Source organism: Erinaceus europaeus, chromosome 8 (genome assembly GCF_950295315.1).
Source record: "Erinaceus europaeus chromosome 8, mEriEur2.1, whole genome shotgun sequence".
NCBI classification, from domain to species: domain Eukaryota; kingdom Metazoa; phylum Chordata; class Mammalia; order Eulipotyphla; family Erinaceidae; genus Erinaceus; species Erinaceus europaeus.
In genome coordinates, this window is record NC_080169.1 from 5,197,105 (window position 1) to 5,215,856 (window position 18,752).

At 43.8% G+C, this 18,752-nt stretch overlaps 1 protein-coding gene across 2 annotated transcripts in view; it reads left to right on the forward strand.

Moving 5' to 3' along the window:
* Window positions 1-18,752, forward strand: part of EEPD1 (endonuclease/exonuclease/phosphatase family domain containing 1) — a 138,095-nt gene that overhangs the window by 104,967 nt on the left and 14,376 nt on the right. For both annotated transcript variants that reach the window (XM_007523388.3, XM_060195835.1), the window contains exons 4-6: window positions 7,842-7,952; window positions 9,973-10,107; window positions 11,176-11,314. In XM_007523388.3, coding sequence (XP_007523450.2) covers window positions 7,842-7,952; window positions 9,973-10,107; window positions 11,176-11,314 — 385 coding nt within the window. The remainder of the gene's footprint in view (window positions 1-7,841; window positions 7,953-9,972; window positions 10,108-11,175; window positions 11,315-18,752) is intronic.

Here is an 18,752-nt window from a genome sequence, read left to right on the forward strand (position 1 = left end):
ATTTGATCTGGGGCCCATATTCAGCTTAGAAGCCTGTGTGACCTCTGCATCCCTATAGATCTGAGCTCACATTCTGTGGGCATGAGTAGGAACATTACAAGCTTCCCCAGTATTGACCCATCTTCCTCAGGTGTGGCATAGAGTATGTTGTCCAGCCTCCCTTCAGAGGATGAAACATTCTCTACCATTGTTGATCCAAATTGAGGGCAAGGTCCTATGGGGGCCCACAAAGGGGTCTATTGTGTTGTTCCTGATAGAGATGACTGGTAACAAGGTGAGAGGAATTTATTTGAGGTCTAGGCCCATCATGTCTGTTCAGGAATCTCAGGACTCTCTGAATAGGTCCCCTGCTGATGGGGTGGCCTGGTAGTGACTAAGGAGTCATCACTAAAGTATGCCAGTCTCTTGCCCTTATTTAGCTTTTGTAGTCCTTGCTTTGATAAGGTTAGCTTTGGAGTGAGTGAGAGAACTGTAATAGGAAGTAGGTGAGGAGGGTATCTAAGTCTAAGTAAATATTATTTCATTTCATTAGGAACTTTATACTGACTCACTGCAGACTATTGTGTACTTTTGCTTTCAGGTATATATGTTGCCCTAATTTATGGATACATGTGGACATATGCTCTATCTCATGGAACCCGGTCTATATCTATGTTTTGGGACTTTGTTAGGAAGTGAATCATCTGGAATGGAATTAGAAAATACTATGAAAGGAAAGGTCTCACCCAAGAAATGAGGCTGAAGGGTTGACATTTCATGCCTGACATCTCTGGACATAGTCTGAAGTGAAGCATGCTGAGGAGGTACTCATTGCGTTGATTAGGTTGGGATCAGTGGATGCAATATCATTTGGTATGAGTTGGGAGAAGCATGCAGAAAAGTGAGCCCCACCCTAGAGGTTCCAGGACTGGGAGAAATATAGGCTCTATTGAAGAAGTGAGAGGTTCCCGCTGTCTTAGGGTTAAGAAGACAATAGATAGTTATTGCTATAATCACATTATTTGACAATTGGGATAACTCTGAAAAATCCCTTTGTTAGGATTTGCTGTCTCATACACAACATCACCGTAATTTATGTCCTTTGACATTATTTGTATATAGCTGTGCAACCGGTTGCTTCTGTTCTCCTTGGTCTAGGCTTTTGAGAAAGTCAACATATCAAAGACTCAGCCTATGTATTAAAAAGACTCGGTGTGTGCTTTAAAAAGTTTGAGACATACAATTAATTATTATCCTCTCATATTAATTAAATAATGATTTATATGACTACAAATTAATAGGAGTGTACAGAAACACCATTTCTACCACCAAAAGACTGTGTCCCATCACATTCACAGCACCGGAAAGCCAAACATCCACCATCACCCTCACCCAGGGTTTTTACAATGGGGCCCTACTCCAACAGACCTGATATTTCTAAGGCCAGTGCAGAACACATCCTGTGGGTTGAAGTTAAATTGTATTACTTTGACCCTAGACTAACACCAGTCTTAACCCTACCACCCCTACAGTAAACTAACTAAAACCATAAACCTAAGTCTAACTCTAAACACGACACTGACTCAAAACCTAAGCTTACCCTGATGCTTGAGTTTAGCTCTACACTAGCAATAACCCTAATCCTAACTCTAACCCTAAACTGAGCCTTTCCCCTGCCTTTTTGCTAATCCAAAAGTCCTATTGCTTATACTAATCCTAACCCTAATGTAACCCTAACACACATAGCACAATCGCTGTAGCTTGCCCTAGCTCTCACCTAACCATAGCCCTAACCCCACAGCTAACAGGGGGCCTACCACCAGCGCATACCCTAATCATTATGCTAATGCTAACTGCAGACATCACCCCAACTCTATGCTACGCCAACACTGACAGTAGCCCTCCAGATCCAACTACATCTCTATCCTTTCCGTAAATGCAAACTCTCCCCTGCCCCTTTGCCTAATCCTCACACTAGCAACAATTACAAAAATGTCTTGACTTTGAGGCTTCCTGGTACAAACCCAGAGGAGGGGGGTATAAGAATTCCACTGTCTGTTTGCTCCGTAGCTAGAGAGATTAAGTCCATGTCGTGCTAGTTCTTACGACTTACCCTTGAGGAGAGGAGTTATAAGGAGGGATCCCCAAGAAGGAGGCTCTTGATTCCATTTAATTAATTCAGATGTGTTACACCTGGCACGTGCTTTCTGGTTGCTCGGTTCCTCTCACTCACCACCTCATGGGATTATGTGCCCAAAGCCACACACACATGCTTCCCAGGTGTGGGGTGGGAGAGCAGAAATGCTATTTGTTTTAAATAATGGAAACTGTCTGGTGGCTGCATGGTGACACACCTGGTTGAGCGCACATGTTACAAGGCACAAGGACCGGGCTCAAGCCCCTAGTCCCCACCTGCAGGGGAAAAGCTTTGCAAGTGGTGAAGTAGTGCTGCAGGTGTCTCTCTGTCTCTCTCCCTCTCTATCAGCCCCTTTCTTCTTGATTTCTGGCTGTCTCTATCCAACAAATAAAGATAATACTTTTTTTTTTTTTTTAATGATGAGAACTGTCTGTCCAAACCGCAGGCACTAAGAACATGAAGGTTGAGTTGTACAAGCTTCTCACACTGTGGTTTGACATTGCCTGGAGGACTTCTTAGAGGTGGCCCTAGCCTCGAAGATTCTAATTTTCTGTCGGGGATGCAGTGGTGGAGGAGGTGCCTGCCACAAATCTGAGGTTTTAAAGACAAGACCCAGAATCAGTCTGATGGAAGCATGCAGTGGTTTAGCCCATGGGATTGCAGAAGCACAGGCGAGGGACACATCAAGGTTACCTGGGAGATATACATACATATATATATATATATCTGCCCTCCCACATCCCTTCCTCCTTTGTTCCACTTCAGTCCTTTCTACCCTAGTGAGTCATTTTTACTTTTAAGAGTATTGTTACTTCCTTCGGGTATGTGAGTGAAGCAGATAACTTGAGAACCACGTGTTCTAAATAAAACGATTTCAGAGTTCAGCTCAAGGGCTGGAAGTGGATGCTTCTGTTTTCCTTTGAAAGTTTTGGGAGAAAGGAACCTAGACCTGCAGTGAAATCCTTGTGTTTTGCAGAGCCATTATGTGGCCTCCCTCACGCTCCCTCACTTTTCTTACACTCTTAAGAAAGAAATAAAGCTGATCCTCCCTACAGTGATCAGCACTGTGGTGGAAATGAGATAAGGCATAAGGCAGGGAGGAAGGGCCCTTATGGGTTTGTGTTGGGCTGGGAGTTAGGCTGGTTGCATAGCCTTTCCCCAACAGTGGCTGCCACCACCACCACCACCACGGGGACTGCACTCCAGCAGCCCTAGTCAAGGCAGCCCTGCAACAAGCATGGTGCTTTTTCCCAGCATGCTTTCCTTGGAAACTCGAGGGAAGGTCACAGTTCTCAGGCCTGTGAATGACAAGAGAGGGAACTTTCTCCTTGGACTCAGTTATCTACACAATTGTCTCAAAATTCAGCCATATATATATATTTTTTCTTTTTTTCCCCCAACCGGGGTTATTGCTATAGGGTTCAGTGCCTACACATTGAATCCACAACTCCCAGTGGCCATTTTCCCTGTTTTTTTTTTTTTTTTCACTTAATTGGACAGAGAGAGATTGGGAAGGAGTGGATAGGTAGGAGGAGAAGGAAGGACAGCTGCCGCCCTCATGAAACTTTCCCTGCAGGTGGAAATGGGGGGGTTTGAACCTGGGTTATTGCACATGGTAACGTGTATTATTATTATTAAGATTTACTTATTTGTTGTATGAGATAAGGATATCAGACTATGGAACAAATGCAAGGAATAAATGTGCTCACTCACTTCCCAATCACTAACTGTTTTTCTTTTTCTTTTTTAACTTTTTAAAAAAATATTTATTTATTTATTCCCTTTTGCTACCTTTGTTGTTTTATTGTTGTGGTTTTTGGTGTCGCCATTACTGGATAGGACAGAAAGAACTGGAGAGAAGAGGGGAAGACAGACCAGGGGAGAGAAAGACACCTGCAGACCTGCTTCACCGCCTGTGAAGCGACTCCCCTGCAGGTGGGGAGCCGGGAGCTCGAACCGGGATCCTTACGCCTGTCCTTCCACTTTATGCCACGTGCGCTTAACCTGCTGTGCTACCGCCGGACTCCCACTTTTTTCTTTTTTTTAACCAACTTTGAATTTGTCGGGTTAGTACTCTCTCAAAATTTGGTGACCAGTAGCTGCAGCTTATTATTATTATCATTGTTATTATTATCTTGATTTATTTACTGGATAGAGACAACCAGAAATGGCGAGGGGAGGGGATGATAGAGAAGGAGAGAGACAGAGACACCTGCAGTCCTGCCTCACCACTCATGAAGCTTCCTCCTGCAGGTGGGGACCAGGTCCTTGTGCAGTGTAACATGTGCTCCACCAGGTGCACCACCACTCGGCCCCAGGACCAGTAACTCTTACCAGTTCCCCTTTCAGCACTGCCTGATGCCAATTAGCTGTTGACTGTTATTCCTAAAAAGGGGCCGCTCCCCAGATGAGTTCCCACAACCAGGTGGTCCTAGCCAAAAGCCCTCCTCGGATGGCAAATGAAGCATTTTAGAAAACGGATTTTATCCATTCTAACATTAGGAATCCAGCAGGGAAATGTACTTTGCAAAGGGTCCAATTTCCTGCTGGGGCATCATCTGCTGGCTGAGTGATTATTAGAGCTCAATCCAAGAATCATTAGAAGGAAGAGCAGCTCTCTGCCGAGCCCATCAGGGGCTCCACTGACCTTCAGGCAGGGGGCCTGAACCTGGCTACTGGACCTAGGCAGCTCCCTGGAAACTCGATTTTATTTCCCTTTATTGGGGGGGGGGGTTTAATGGCTTAAGTTGACAGCAACATACAGTAGTTGATACATGTGTAACATTTCTCAGTTTTCCATGTAACAATATCCCCCACCTGGCTTCCCTTCCACCATCATGCTTCAGGGCCTAAACACTCCTTTCCCCTCACCCCAAAGTCCTTTACTTTGGTGTAATACACCAAGCCCAAGTTCTGCTTTCTGTTTTCCTTTCTGCCCCTATTTCTCAGCTTCACATACTCATCCTCTCTTTCTGGTTTATCTCACTTAACATGTTCCCTTCAAGCTCCATCCAAGATGAGGTGAAGAAGGTGAAGTCACCATTTTTAATAGCTGAGTAGTATTCCATTGCGTATAGCGACCACAACTTACTCAGCCACTCATGTGTTGTTAGACACCTGGGTTGCTAGGAACGTCTATTTTAAAATTTTTTTTTAATTTTATTTATTTATTCCCTTTTGTTGCCCTTGTTGTTTTATTGTTGTAGTTATTATTGTTGTTGTCGTCATTGTTGGATAGGACAGAGAGAAATGGAGAGAGATGGGGAAGACAGAGAGGAGGAGAGAAAGACAGACACCTGCAGACCTGCTTCACCGCCTGTGAAGCGACTCCCCTGCAGGTGGGGAGCCGGGGTTCGAACCAGGATCCTTATGCCGGTCCTTGTGCTTTGCGCCACCTGCGCTTAACCCGCTGCGCTACAGCCCGACTCCCAGAACCTCTATTTTTAAAAAGTCTCCCTAGATGAGGAACCATCCGTGCAGGTTAGAGACCCCCTAGTTTCTATCCTTTCTGCTGGGAGTAGATCTCTGTAAGCAACAGGAAGACTCCTCTCTTCTCAGCCTCACAGGACCTGAAAGGCAGGTGAATATTCTATTATTGTTTTACTGTGGTACAGAGATTGAACTCAGAGTCTCACACAAGTACTCCACTGCTAAGTGGTCACCCAGACCAATTTTTCTTAATTATTTATTATCTTTATTTATTTATTGGATAGAGGTAGCCAGAAATCAAGAAGAAGGGGGAGATAGGCAGAGAGACAGAGAGATACCTACAGCCCTGCTTTACCACTTGTGAAGCTTCCTCCCTGCAGGTGAGAATTGGGGGCCTGAACCCAGGTCCTTGCATATTGTAACATGTGCACTCAATCAGGTGCACCTCCACTAAGCCCCCTCCCCCCATACACCCAATTTATTTTTAGAACAAGATTTATTTACTAGGAGGGGGAACCGGGACATCACTCTGGCCTATGTGATGGCCGGGATCAAACTGGGGCCCTTATGCTTGAGAGTTCAATCCTTTAACCATTGTGCTACCTCTCATGCCACTAACCAATGAATTTTATATGTCAGAGAGAAGGAGATAGGCAGAAAGGGAGGAAGGAAGACAGAGCACTGCTCTACCTTCTGTTTTATCCTTGGTGTGCTCATGTGGTATAAAAGATCACATACTAGGGCCTAGGTACTGAGGCCTCATGTGTGCAAGACAAATGCTCTGTGAGAGAACCACCTCATGATTTCTCTGAGACCTGCTTACACCCATGAGACCCACCCTAGTTCGGGCGTTCACATTCCAGATGATGCCATCTTGTGTGATGGGTCAGAAGTATGACGGTAGAATCAACATACCAGAAGAGGGGTTTGGCAGTGGCTCACGTGGTAGAGTGTTCACATTACTGTGTGCCTGTGAGTGGAGTCCAAAACCCTCGCTCCCACCTACAGTGGAGGGGTTGGGTGAGGGGAAGCTTTGCTAGTTGTAGAGCAGTGCTGCAGGGCTCTCTCCCTCTGTGTCTCAACCTCTCTCAAAAGAGAAATGAAAAAGGAAGAGAAAGAGAGAAAGATACCTGGAACAGTGTAGCCATGCAAGCATAAATCTGGTGACCAAAAAAAAAAAAAAAAAAAAGAAAAGAGATAAAGTCAAAATATCCACATGGAGGGCCAGGCAGAGCACGTGTGTGCTTTCAGGTGTCAGCAGGGAGGGGCAGAACCAGATGTTGGAGTATGTAAAACACGGAGCCCAAATCTAAGAAGCTCTGAGGACTCCCATGAGATGAAGCAGCATTTGAGCATGAGATAGAGATAGAAGAACGCGGGGGGGGAGGGGGGGGGGAGCATTGGTGTACCTGGTTGAGCGCACATGTTACCATGCCCAAGAAACTGGGTTTGAACCCCCACTCCCCACTTGCTGGGGGGATGCTTCACAAGCGGTGAAGCAGGTCTGCCGGTCTCTCTTCCCCCCCAGCTCCCCTCTCAATGTCTTTTTGTCCTGTTTAATAAAATAGAAAGAAACAGTTAAAAAAGGGGTTGGAAATGGTTGCCAAGAGCAATGGATTTGCAGTGCCAGTACTGAATTCCAGTGATAATCCTGGTGGAAACTTAAATAAACAAATAAATTAGTTAATTAATTTATTTATTAATTGGTCTGTGTATTTTAAAGCCAGTGGTTTCCCAACTCATTTTACTTTGTGTGATTTTACTGTTTTAGTGATGAAGATGCTTGTGGTGCAGAAGCCGTAGAAGGTGTGGGCTGCAGAGACATGCTGAGTAGTGTAACTGCCAAGCTGAAACTGGGGGTCCTTTTTTTTTTTTTCAAAAAAAATTTTTGCAGCTCTAGCTTAAGCCACAGAGAGAAGACATACTTAAGTCTTCATATTTTTCCTGAACATTTGAAACTGATCTAGACCTTCCTGGGACCTTGCATCTATCCGTTTTAACAACAAAGATAAACTTCCGACAACTCCCTTTGAAATACGTTTGTCAGAGTGATATAGAGAGCATCGGTTTTCACGAGCCGAGAGTGCCCAGGTGTTAACGGCCACGTTCATAATGGACACGCTGCTTTTTCATGTGCTGTGCTGCTTGTCCAGTTATCTGGATTTTCACAAACCCTGGTTTTAGAGAACACAGAGATGAAGTCCATCAAGTCTCTTGCCTGAGGTCTCCTGAGGGTGCCACCAGTGGGAGCTTTCTTTACAAGGGACACACATATTCTTGTGCTCTGTCTTTGCAGTTCTGTGCCGAGCTGAACCAGCCAACCCTGCCAAATATTCGCAAGTGGAAGGGGCCTCGGGGCTGCTGGAAGGCCGTGGTTGCTGAGTCACCCTCAACTCAACTCCAGAAGGTACCTGCATCTGCCAGACATTACCTTTTTTTTTTTTTCCTTCCCTTTATTGGGAGGGATTAATGGTTTACAGTCAACAGTAAAACACAGTAGTTGGTAGATGTGTAACATTTCTCAGTTCTCCACATAACAATCTAACTCTCTCTTGGTCCTCCTCTGCCATCATGTTCCAGGGCACACACACACACACCCCAACCCAGAGTCCTTTACTTTGGTGCAATACAACAAACAAATGTGATTTTTTTTGTTTGTTTGTTTTAGTGAGTTAATATTGACTTACAAAATTATAAGATAACAGGGGTACAACTCTGCAGTGTTCCTACCAACGGAGTTCTGTGTCCCCAGTCCCTCCACTGGAAGCTCCAGCAGTTCCCCCAAGGTGGCAGAGATGGGTTAACTATTATTCCTACAACGACCTGTCTTTATTTGTATATATCTGCCCATGTTTCCTATGGTCCCATCTTCTCTTCCTTTCCAAGTCTCACTTACACTTATTACTACATCTAAATGTCCCTCACTCTTTCCCCCTCTCTCTCTGGGCCCTTATGGAGTTGAAATTCAGAGCCCTCTGGTCATCTTCCTCCTGTAATTTATGTGTGTAACATATAACAATCCCTCTGGGAGTATGGACCAGAATTCTTTATGGGGTCCTGAGGGTGGTAGGAGGTAGGAGTTCTGGCTTCTGTAACTGCTTCACTGCTGGACATGGGCGTTGGCAGGTCTGTCCATACCCCCAGCCTGAACAAACATGAAATTTATTCTACTTCACTGAAGCATCCTTTTGCCTTGGTTATAAACATGTTAAAGTAGCTTCTGCTAGTGTCCTTGATGCAGTGTCTCAGTCAAGTATATGCCTTTTGTGGTGGAAATTCTGTGGAAGTTTGTAGCAGATTCTGAGTTTGAAATTTTCCTTTCATTAGTTTCAGACATGTGAATGTCTGAAAATGTCTTCACAAGAACACTTTCCCTCTTACATAGCGTATGTGAGACTTGGCATGTTTAATGTCAGTGGGATTTTAGATTTTAAAATAGTTAATCATGAGTTTTAAGATGCATCATGGTATCATTTGCCTTTAGATGCAGAAGATATAGATATATATATAATATTATAGGCCTTGCATACCTGTGAGCCCATATGAATTACACTTATATGACTGATAGTGAAATTTGGGACTTGTATATTGTGACTTTGGGGCTTGAGAGATAGCAGAGTAGTTACACAGAAGATTCATACCTGAGGCTCCAAGATTTCAGGTTGTTTTCTTTTTTTAAATGAGTGAATGTCCTCTTTAAAAAAAAAACATTTTATTTATTTACTGGATACAGATAGCCAGAAATTGAGAGACTGGAGGGTGGGGGGAGACAGAGAGGGAGAGAGACACCTGTAGCCCTGCTTCACCCCTGGAAAAAACTTTCCCCTTGTAGATGGGGACTGGGGGCTCAATGTCAAGTCCTTGTGCACTCAACCGGCTGCACCCCACCCAACCCCCAGTCCCGGCTTTGATCCCTAGTACTACCTTAAACTGAGTAGTGCTCTCATATTAAAGAAAGAAAGAAAGAAAGAAAGAAGAAAGAAACAAAGAAAGAAAGAAAGAAAGAAAGAAAGAAAGAAAGAAAGAAAGAAAAAATATGTGCTGGATTTTATGACTGTTAATTAACTCTGACAGGTGGGAGTTAGAGAGAAGAAAAAATTAATTCTGTGTCTAGTCGGGTTTCCCTTCCACCAGAACCCCTACACACACACACACGCACACGCACATGCACATGCACATGCACATGCACACACACACACGAACATCCCTGACTGTATGTAAAGTTCTGGCCTGATTGGTGTGAGTAACTTGGGGTGTGTGTATGTGTGTGTGGGGGGAGTGGTGAATAATCTTTTCAGGGTGCGCTTTTTGTTCCAGAAACAGCCCCTACCTGGGAGATCTCAGGGCCTATCAGAGCAGGAACTGCTGTGTGTTTGACCCCCCGCCTACTACTCCCTGGGCTGTGGTGTAATTCTGTCTCATTACAGGGGCCTGGGTTCACTGGGTTCCTGTGGGACACGGCCGCCGGGGTGGAGCTGAGGGACGCCGTCTGGCAGGAGAGCTCACCTGGCAATGGGCACGGGAAGCCAGAGGGCCCCAGCCCATACCTTGCCCGATTCAAGGTACAGTTCTGCCTTGTTACAATGTCCACTCATCCATGCAAAAAGTATCCTTTCTGAACTGTGGTCCAGAGAAACTTTTTTTTTCCTTCTTTTGGCTTCATTTGCATCCTCTCTTCCGGTCAGGTCAGCACATACTCCTGGGCTTTCTGTGCTGGTGAACTCATCCAAGGCAGGGGGTTTAAAGCGGAAGGGGCCCTGGGCTTGCTTAGCTCTGATCACATCCATATGTGATCAGGAAGGAAGAGGAGGGGGGAGGGCAGGTGTCTGGCTCCCAAATCTGACACACATTAGAATCACCTACAGTGATTGGCCTCAAATGAGAATTCTGGCCCAGAACCTGTCTCCTCTCCTCTCCTCCCCTCTCCTCCCCTCCCCTCCCCTCCTCTCCCCTCCTCTCCTCTCCCCTCCTCTCCTCTCTCCCCTCCCCTCTCCTCTCCTCCCTTCCTTTCCTCTCTCTCTCCCTCCCCTCCCCTCCCTTCCTCTCCTCTCTCTTCCCTCCCCTCCCCTCCCCTCCCCTCCTCTCCCCTCCCCTCCCCTCCCCTCCCTTCCTCTCCTCTCTCTCCCCTCCCCTCCTCTCCCCTCCCCTCCCCTTCTCTCCCCTCCCCTCCCTTCCTCTCCTCTCTCTCCCCCCATCTCTTTCTCTTTCTTTTTTTGCCACCAGAATTATCCTGGGACCCTGGACCTACATAATTCCTTCACTCCCTATGGACTCTTTTCCTTTTTCCTTTTTTTTTCTTTTTGTGTTTTTAAAGCAGAGGGTGAGAGACAGGGAGAGAAAGAGAGAGCAGAGAGTAGCACATCACGGCTTCACTGCTCATGAAGCTTTGCGTGCAGGGCTCCCATGTCCCTGCAGGGACTAGAGCCAGTCCTTGTGCCTCTAGGGAAGAAGAGGTCGGCTCATTCTCCCAGCGCCACAGGAAGGAGAGCTTTGTGATGAGATGCCAGGTGTGAGCTGGTCCAATCCAGTTCGTATTGATTTTCTCAGCACCCACCTGAAGTCCCTCATGAGTCAGAGGGCCAGGGATATAGAAGGAGATCTAAATGTACCCCTGTTGTTTCCTGTGCCAGTTGGGAAGCAACGACGTGACCATGGTCAACCTGTACCTGACAGCCCTGAGCTTCCAGGCTGGGGAGAACCCAAACAAGAATCATAATGACGGCTGCCGCCTGGCCAGCTTCACGCAGACCCTGCAGGAAACCCTAAAAGGTAGGAGCTGGCTCCGCTCTGTGGCTGCCGGGCAGCAGCTCTCACTGGTGCCAGGTGGGCAGTGGGATCTTTTTCAGCATCTCTCGAACACATTATTTGGCAGAGTCCTGACAGAGGAAGGACCACATAGCCCTGTATCACGGAGCCAGGCCACCCTGAATGCATGCTGCTATCTGTCTTTTTAGCTTCTTTTTGCAGGATAGTGCTGGGGGTGGAGTGGGAACAGAAGGAGTTAGTGTTGGGGCCGGGTAGCAGTGCACCTGGTTGAGCGCACATATTACACTGTGCAAGGACCTGGGTTTCAGCCCCTAGTCCCCCCCTGCAGGGGGAAAGCTTTGCAAGTGGTGAAACAGGGCTGTGTCTCTCTGTCTCTCTCCCTCTCTGTCTCCCCCTCCCTCTCGATTTCTAGCTGTTTTCTATCCAATAAGTAAATAAAGATAAAAAAATTAGGGAGTCGGGAGGTAGTGCAGTGGGTTAAGCGTAGGTGTCGCAAAGCACAACGACGGGCACAAGGATCCAGGTTCGAGCCCCCGGCTCCCCACCTGCAGGGGTGTCGCTTCACAAGTGGTGAAGCAGTTCTGCAGGTGTCTCTCTCTCTCTTTCTCTCTCTCTCTTTCCTCTTCATTTCTCTCTGTTCAGTCCAATAACAATGACATCAATAACTGCAACCATAAAAAAGGGCAACAAAAGGGAATATATAAATATTGAAAAATAAAAACATTATTAAAAGGAATTGTGTTAACCCCCCAACACACACACACACACACACACACACACACACACACTCTCTCTTCTGTCTGTCTCTCTCTCTCCTGCTCCTCCCCCACCCCCTATCACTCACAGGACAATGGGTCCTGGGTCTGCCACCATGGTAGTGCCACCTACAGTTTGCATGGGAAGTTACAGGAGAGAACTTCATTTTGCTGCCTAGTGGGGTGCCCTAGGGGAACCCAGGGAGTCTGAATTTCTCCAGAAAGCTGGGTTTTGCTCTCTGCTCTTTCTATGGTTGTAGGAGGAAAGCTCTTGCAGTTACATCTGATAAAGACCTGCAGGGCTTACCCACACTCATGCCCACAGAATTCAGTGCCTGTCTGAGAAGGTGCCAAGTATACAGAAAGGGTAGCAGACACCAGTTGACTTGAAAAATAGGAACTCGAGGATTCAACTTTCAGAGACGGAGCTATGAACAGCAGATCGCTTTCTCTCCTCTCCTCTCCTCTCCTCTCCTCTCCTCTCCTCTCCTCTCCTCTCCTCTCCTGGATCAGCTAGGAATACCAAAGGAGACCACCCGGGATCGAAACAAGACAGGACTAGAATAACCACAGGAACCCAGTAAATCACCCGTGAGTACAAACACGCGTGGCTGGTGACAGAGGAGAGAGGAGCCTAAGGAGAGATTAAGTGACTGCTAACAGTTCAGCAGTTTAGCAGTTGAGACACCACCTCCAGTCTGCTCCACAACAAGGGGACAGCTGAAGGGAGGAGAGGACTCCCCAGAGACTCACCAAGTAAACTCTGAGTCTCCATTGCTACTACCCTCAGAATCTGGAGCAGTGGCAAGGAGGGACACCAGGGGACACAGATCTAACCAGGAAACTCAGGAGAAGACTATACCTCGGTGGCATAGCTGAGGGGCTGTGAAAGTCTCTTTGCATAACCACTGGATTATCTCTGCCACACCCTGCTTTATCTCTTGGTCAGGAGTCAGTGATTAAGCTGAAGCCTATTGATAGTTAAAAAGCCCTCAGGCTTCCATAGCCTACAGGGAAGAAAAGAAAAAGAGGCTTTTAAACCACTGAGCTCCAACTCAGAGATTTAAATATTATTGAAACAACTGTTAACTTCCACCACTGTGAACCCTTTAATTAACTTACTTAGACACAAGTCAATCCAGGCAATAGTGATCAATAATTTGAGAAGTACTGATAAAGGGAACTCATAAAATAATATATAAAATGGTTAAAACAATAAGAAGAAATATTGGAGAATTGAACCAGGACAAGAGTCCAGCTAAAAGTCCTCCAGAGGGTGAAGCACAAAATAACAAGTTCAACATCCAAACACTAGCTAAGGAAATAATAACAGGAGTGAGTAAAGAATTTGAAAAAATTATAATCAGAAATACAGGAACAACAAATGAGAATATGGAAGAAAATACTAATTATCTCATGGTTATTAGAGAGCTGAAAGCTGAAATCGCTGAGCTAAGAAGGCAACTAGCTGAACAAGCTAAAACAGTATCAGAGCAGGGCAATAAAATAGATGAACTCCAGAAAACAGCAGAGGGCAGAGAGAATAGAATCTATGAGGCTGAAAACAGAATTAGCAAGATTGAGGATGAATTAGAGACAACTAAAGAAGTAAGAGATCTCAAAAAGAGATTAATAGGTGCTGAAAACAACAACAGAGTCCTATGGGATGACTTCAAAAGAAACAATATACGCATTATTGGCATACCAGAGGAAGAAAGAGAAGGAGAGGAAGAAAGCATTTTCCAGGCCATAATAGCTGAAAATTTCTCTAGTCTAGACAACATCAAAGACATAAAGATTCAAGAAGCCCAGAGGGTCCCAAACAGAATTAACCCAGACCTAAAGACATACCATACTTAGAATGGAAAGGAATAAGGATAAAGAAAGGATCCTGAAAGCTGCAAGAGAAAAACAAAGAGTTACCTACAAAGGAAAACCCATAAGATTAGCAGCAGACTTCTCCATACAAACACTACAGGCCAGAAGAGAATGGCAAGATATCTATCGAGTGCTCAATGAGAAAGGCTTTCAGCCAAGAATACTATATCCTGCTAGACTGTCATTCAGACTAGATGGAGGCATCAAAACCTTCTCAGACAAGCAACAGTTGAAGGAATCAACTATCACCAAGCCTGCCCTGAAAGAAGTTCTGAAAGGTCTCCTATAAACATTCAGACCACCACAAATAGGACATATATCAAAACACTCTAAAACTCTACAAGAATGGCGTTAAAATATCTTCAATCTTTGATATCAATAAATGTCAATGGCCTGAATTCACCTATTAAAAGACACAGAGTAGGAAGATGGATCAGAAAACACAACCCAACAATATGTTGTCTACAGGAAACCCACCTAACTCAACAAGACAAACACAGACTAAAAGTGAAAGGATGGAAAACTCTCATACAAGCCAATGGCCCAGAAAAAAGGGCATGAACAGCTATTCTCATATCTGACATGATAGACTTTAAAATAGATAAGATTTAAAAAGATAGGAATGGACACTACTTAATGCTCAGAGGATCAGTCAATCAAGAGGACTTAACAATTATTAACATCTATTCACCCAATGAGAAGCCATCTAAATACATCAAACTTCTACTGAAAGAGCTACAGCAATATATTAACAGTAACACAATCATAGTAGGGGACTTCAACACCCCACTCTCTCAACTTGACAGATCATCCAGAAAGAAAATCAGTAAAGACATAGGGAGCTAAATGAAGAGATAGATAAACTAGAACTATTGGACATTTTCAGAGTCATTCATCCCAAGAAACTGGAATACACATTTTACTCAAATCCACATGGGTCATTCTCAAGGACTGACCATATGTTAGGCCACAAAGACAGCATCAGCCAATTCAAGAGCATTGAAATCATCCCAAGCATCTTCTCAGACCACAGTGGAATTAAACTAACACTTAACAATCAACAAAAGATTAGTAACAGTGCCAAAATGTGGAAGCTCAACAATACACTTCTTAACAACTTCTGGGTCAAAGAGGAAATCAAGGAAGAAATCAAAATGTTTCGAGAGTTCAATGAAAATGAAGACACAAGCTATCAAAATATTTGGGGCACAGCTAAAGCAGTCCTAAGAGGGAAGTTCGTAGCTATACAAGCACACATTAGGAAACAAGAAAAGGCGCAAATAAACAGCCTGATTGCACATCTTAAAGACCTAGAAGAAGAACAACAAAGGAATCCTAAAGCAACCAGAAGGACAGAAATCACTTTTAGGGCAGAAATAAATAACATTGAGAATAGGAAAACCATACAAAAGATCAACGAAAGTAAATGTTGGTTCTTCAAAAGAGTAAACAAAATCGACAAACCTTTAGCCAGACTCACAAAACAAAAAAGCGAGAAGACCCAAATAAATTGGATAGTAAATTAAAGAGGAGATATCACAACAGACACCACAGAAATTCAACATATCATGCAAGGTTTCTATGAACAACTATATGCCACCAAGCTAGAGAACCTGGAAGAAATGGACAATTTCCTAGATACCTACAAACTTCCAAAATTAAGTAAAGAGGAAGTAGGTAACATGAACAGGCCCATCACAGCTAATGACATTGAAACAGTTATCAAAAATCTCCCCAAAAATAAAAGTCCTGGACCAGATGGTTTTACAAATGAATTCTACAAAACCTTCAAAGAAGAACTAATACCTCTACTTTTAAAAATATTCCAGAGGACTGAAGACACTGGAATACTCCCTGCCAGCTTCTATGAAGCCAACATCACCCTAATCCCAAAAGCAGACAGGGACACAACCAAAAAAGAAAACTACAGACCAGTTATCTCTGATGAACATAGATGCGAAAATATTGAACAAAATTCTAGCCAACCGGATACAGCAGTATATCAAAAAGATTGTTCATCATGACCAAGTGGGGTTTATCCCAGGCATGCAAGGTTGGTTTAATATACGTAAATCAATCAATGTGATCCACCACATCAACAAAAGCAAGACCAAAAACAACATGGTCATATCAATAGATGCAGAGAAAGCCTTTGACAAAATACAACATCCCTTTATGATCAAAACACTACAAAAAAAATGGGAATAGATGGAAAATTCCTGAAGATAGTGGAGTCTATATATAGCAAACCTACAGCCAACATCATACTCAATGGTGTAAAACTGGAAGCATTTCCACTCAGATCAGGTACTAGACAGGGATGCCCACTATCACCATTACTATTCAACATAGTGTTGGAAGTTCTTGCCATAGCAATCAGGCAGGAGCAAGGAATTAAAGGGATACAGATTGGAAGAGAAGAAGTCAAACTCTCCTTATTTGCAGATGACATGATAGTATACATGGAAAAACCTAAGGAATCCAGCAAGAAGCTTTTGGAAATCATCAGGCAATACAGTAAGGTGTCAGGCTATAAAATCAATATTCAAAAGTCAGTGGCATTCCTCTATGCAAACACTAAGTTAGAAGAAATTGAAATCCAGAAATCAATTCCTTTTACTATAGCAACTAAAACAATAAAATATCTAGGAGTAAATCTAACCAAGGAAGTAAAAGACTTGTATACTGAAAATTATGAATCACTACTCAAAGAAATTGAAAAAGACACAAAGAAGTGGAAAGATATTCCATGTTCATGGGTTGGAAGAATTAACATCATCAAAATGAATCTATTACCCAGAGCCATCTACAAATTTAATGCTATCCCCATCAAGATCCCAAGCACATTTTTTAGGAGAATAGAAAAAAATGCTAAAAATGTTTATCTGGAACCAGAAAAGACCTAGAATTGCTAAAACAATCTTGAGAAAAAAGAACAGAACCAGAGGCATCACACTCCCAGATCTCAAACTATATTATAGGGCCGCTGTCATCAAAACTGCTTGGTACTGGAACATGAATAGACACACTGACCAGTGGAATAGAATTGAGAGCCCAGAAATGAGGCCCCACACCTATGGACATCTAATCTTTGACAAAGGGGCCCAGACTATTACATGGGGAAAGCAGAGTCTCTTCAACAAATGGTGTTGGAAACAATGGGTTGAAACATGCAGAAGAATGAAACTGAATAATTGTATTTCACCAAATACAAAAGGAAATTCCAAGTGGATACAGCACTTGGATGTTAGACCACAAACTATCAGATACTTAGAGGAAAATATTGGCAGAACTTTTTTCTGCATAAATTTTAAAGACATTTTCAATGAAACGAATCCAATTACAAAGAAGACTAAGGCAAGTATAAACCTATGGGACTACATCAAATTAAAAAGCTTCTTCACAGCAAAAGAAACCACTACCCAAACCAAGAGACCCCTCACAGAATGGGAGAAGATCTTTACATGCCATACATCAGATAAGAGTTTAATAACCAACATATATAAAGAGCTTGCCAGACTCAACAACAAGACAACAAATAACCCCATCCAAAAATGGGGGGAGGACTTGGACAGAATATTCACCACAGAAGAGATCCAAAAGGCCGAGAAACACATGAAAAAATGCTCCAAGTCTCTGATTGTCAGAGAAATGCAAATCAAGACAACAATGAGATATCACTTCACTCCTGTGAGAATGTCATACATCAGAAAAGGTAACAGCAGCAAATGCTGGAGAGGGTGTGGGGGTCAAAGGAACCCTCCTACACTGCTGGTGGGAATGCAAATTGGTCCAACCTCTGTGGAGAACAGTCTGGAGAACTCTCAGAAGGCTAGAAATGGACCTACCCTATGATCCTGCAATTCCTCTCCTGGGGATAGATCCTAACCCAACACATCCATCCAAAAAGATCTGTGCACACATATGTTTTTGGCAGCACAGTTTGTAATAGCCAAAACCTGGAAGCAACCCAGGTGTCCAACAACAGATGAGTGGCTGAGCAAGTTGTGGTCTATATACACAATGGAATACCACTCAGCTGTAAAAAATGGTGACTTCACCGTTTTCAGCCGATCTTGGATGGACCTTGAAAAAATCATGTTGAGTGAAATAAGTCAGAAACAGAAGGATGAATATGGGATAATCTCACTCTCAGGCAGAAGTTGAAAAACAAGATCAGAAAAGAAAACACAAGTCAAACCTGAAATGGAATTGGAGTATTGCACCAAAGTAAAAGACTCTGGGGTGGGTGGGTGGGGAGAATACAGGTCCATGAAGGATGATAAATGACATAGTGGGGGTTGTATTGTTAAATGGGAAACTGGGGAATGTTATGCATGTACAAACTATTGTATTTACTGTTGAATGTAAAACATTAATTCCCCAATAAAGAAATGAATTAAAAAAATAAAAAATAAATTAAAAAAAAAGAAAAATAGGAACTCAGGGCCAGGTTGTGGTGCACCTGGTTACGTGCAAACATCACAGTGCACAAGGACCCAGGTTCAAGCCCCTGATCCCCACCTGTAGGGGAAAATTTCATGAGTGGTGAAGCAGGGCTGCAGGTGTCTGTCTCTTTCCCTCTCTATCTCCCCCTCCCCTATCCGTTTCTCTCTGTCTCTATCCAGTAAATAAATAAACAAAAATATTAAAAAAAAATTCAGAAAAGAAAAGTAGAGACTCAAATGAAAATTGAAAAGAGCGGAACATCGGGACTCTTGTTTTCAGGCTCTGCTTCTAATAACACAGGGTTTTCTCTGCTCAGATTTTACTAGAAGGGAAGGTTTGGCATGGGGGCAGGGCGACAA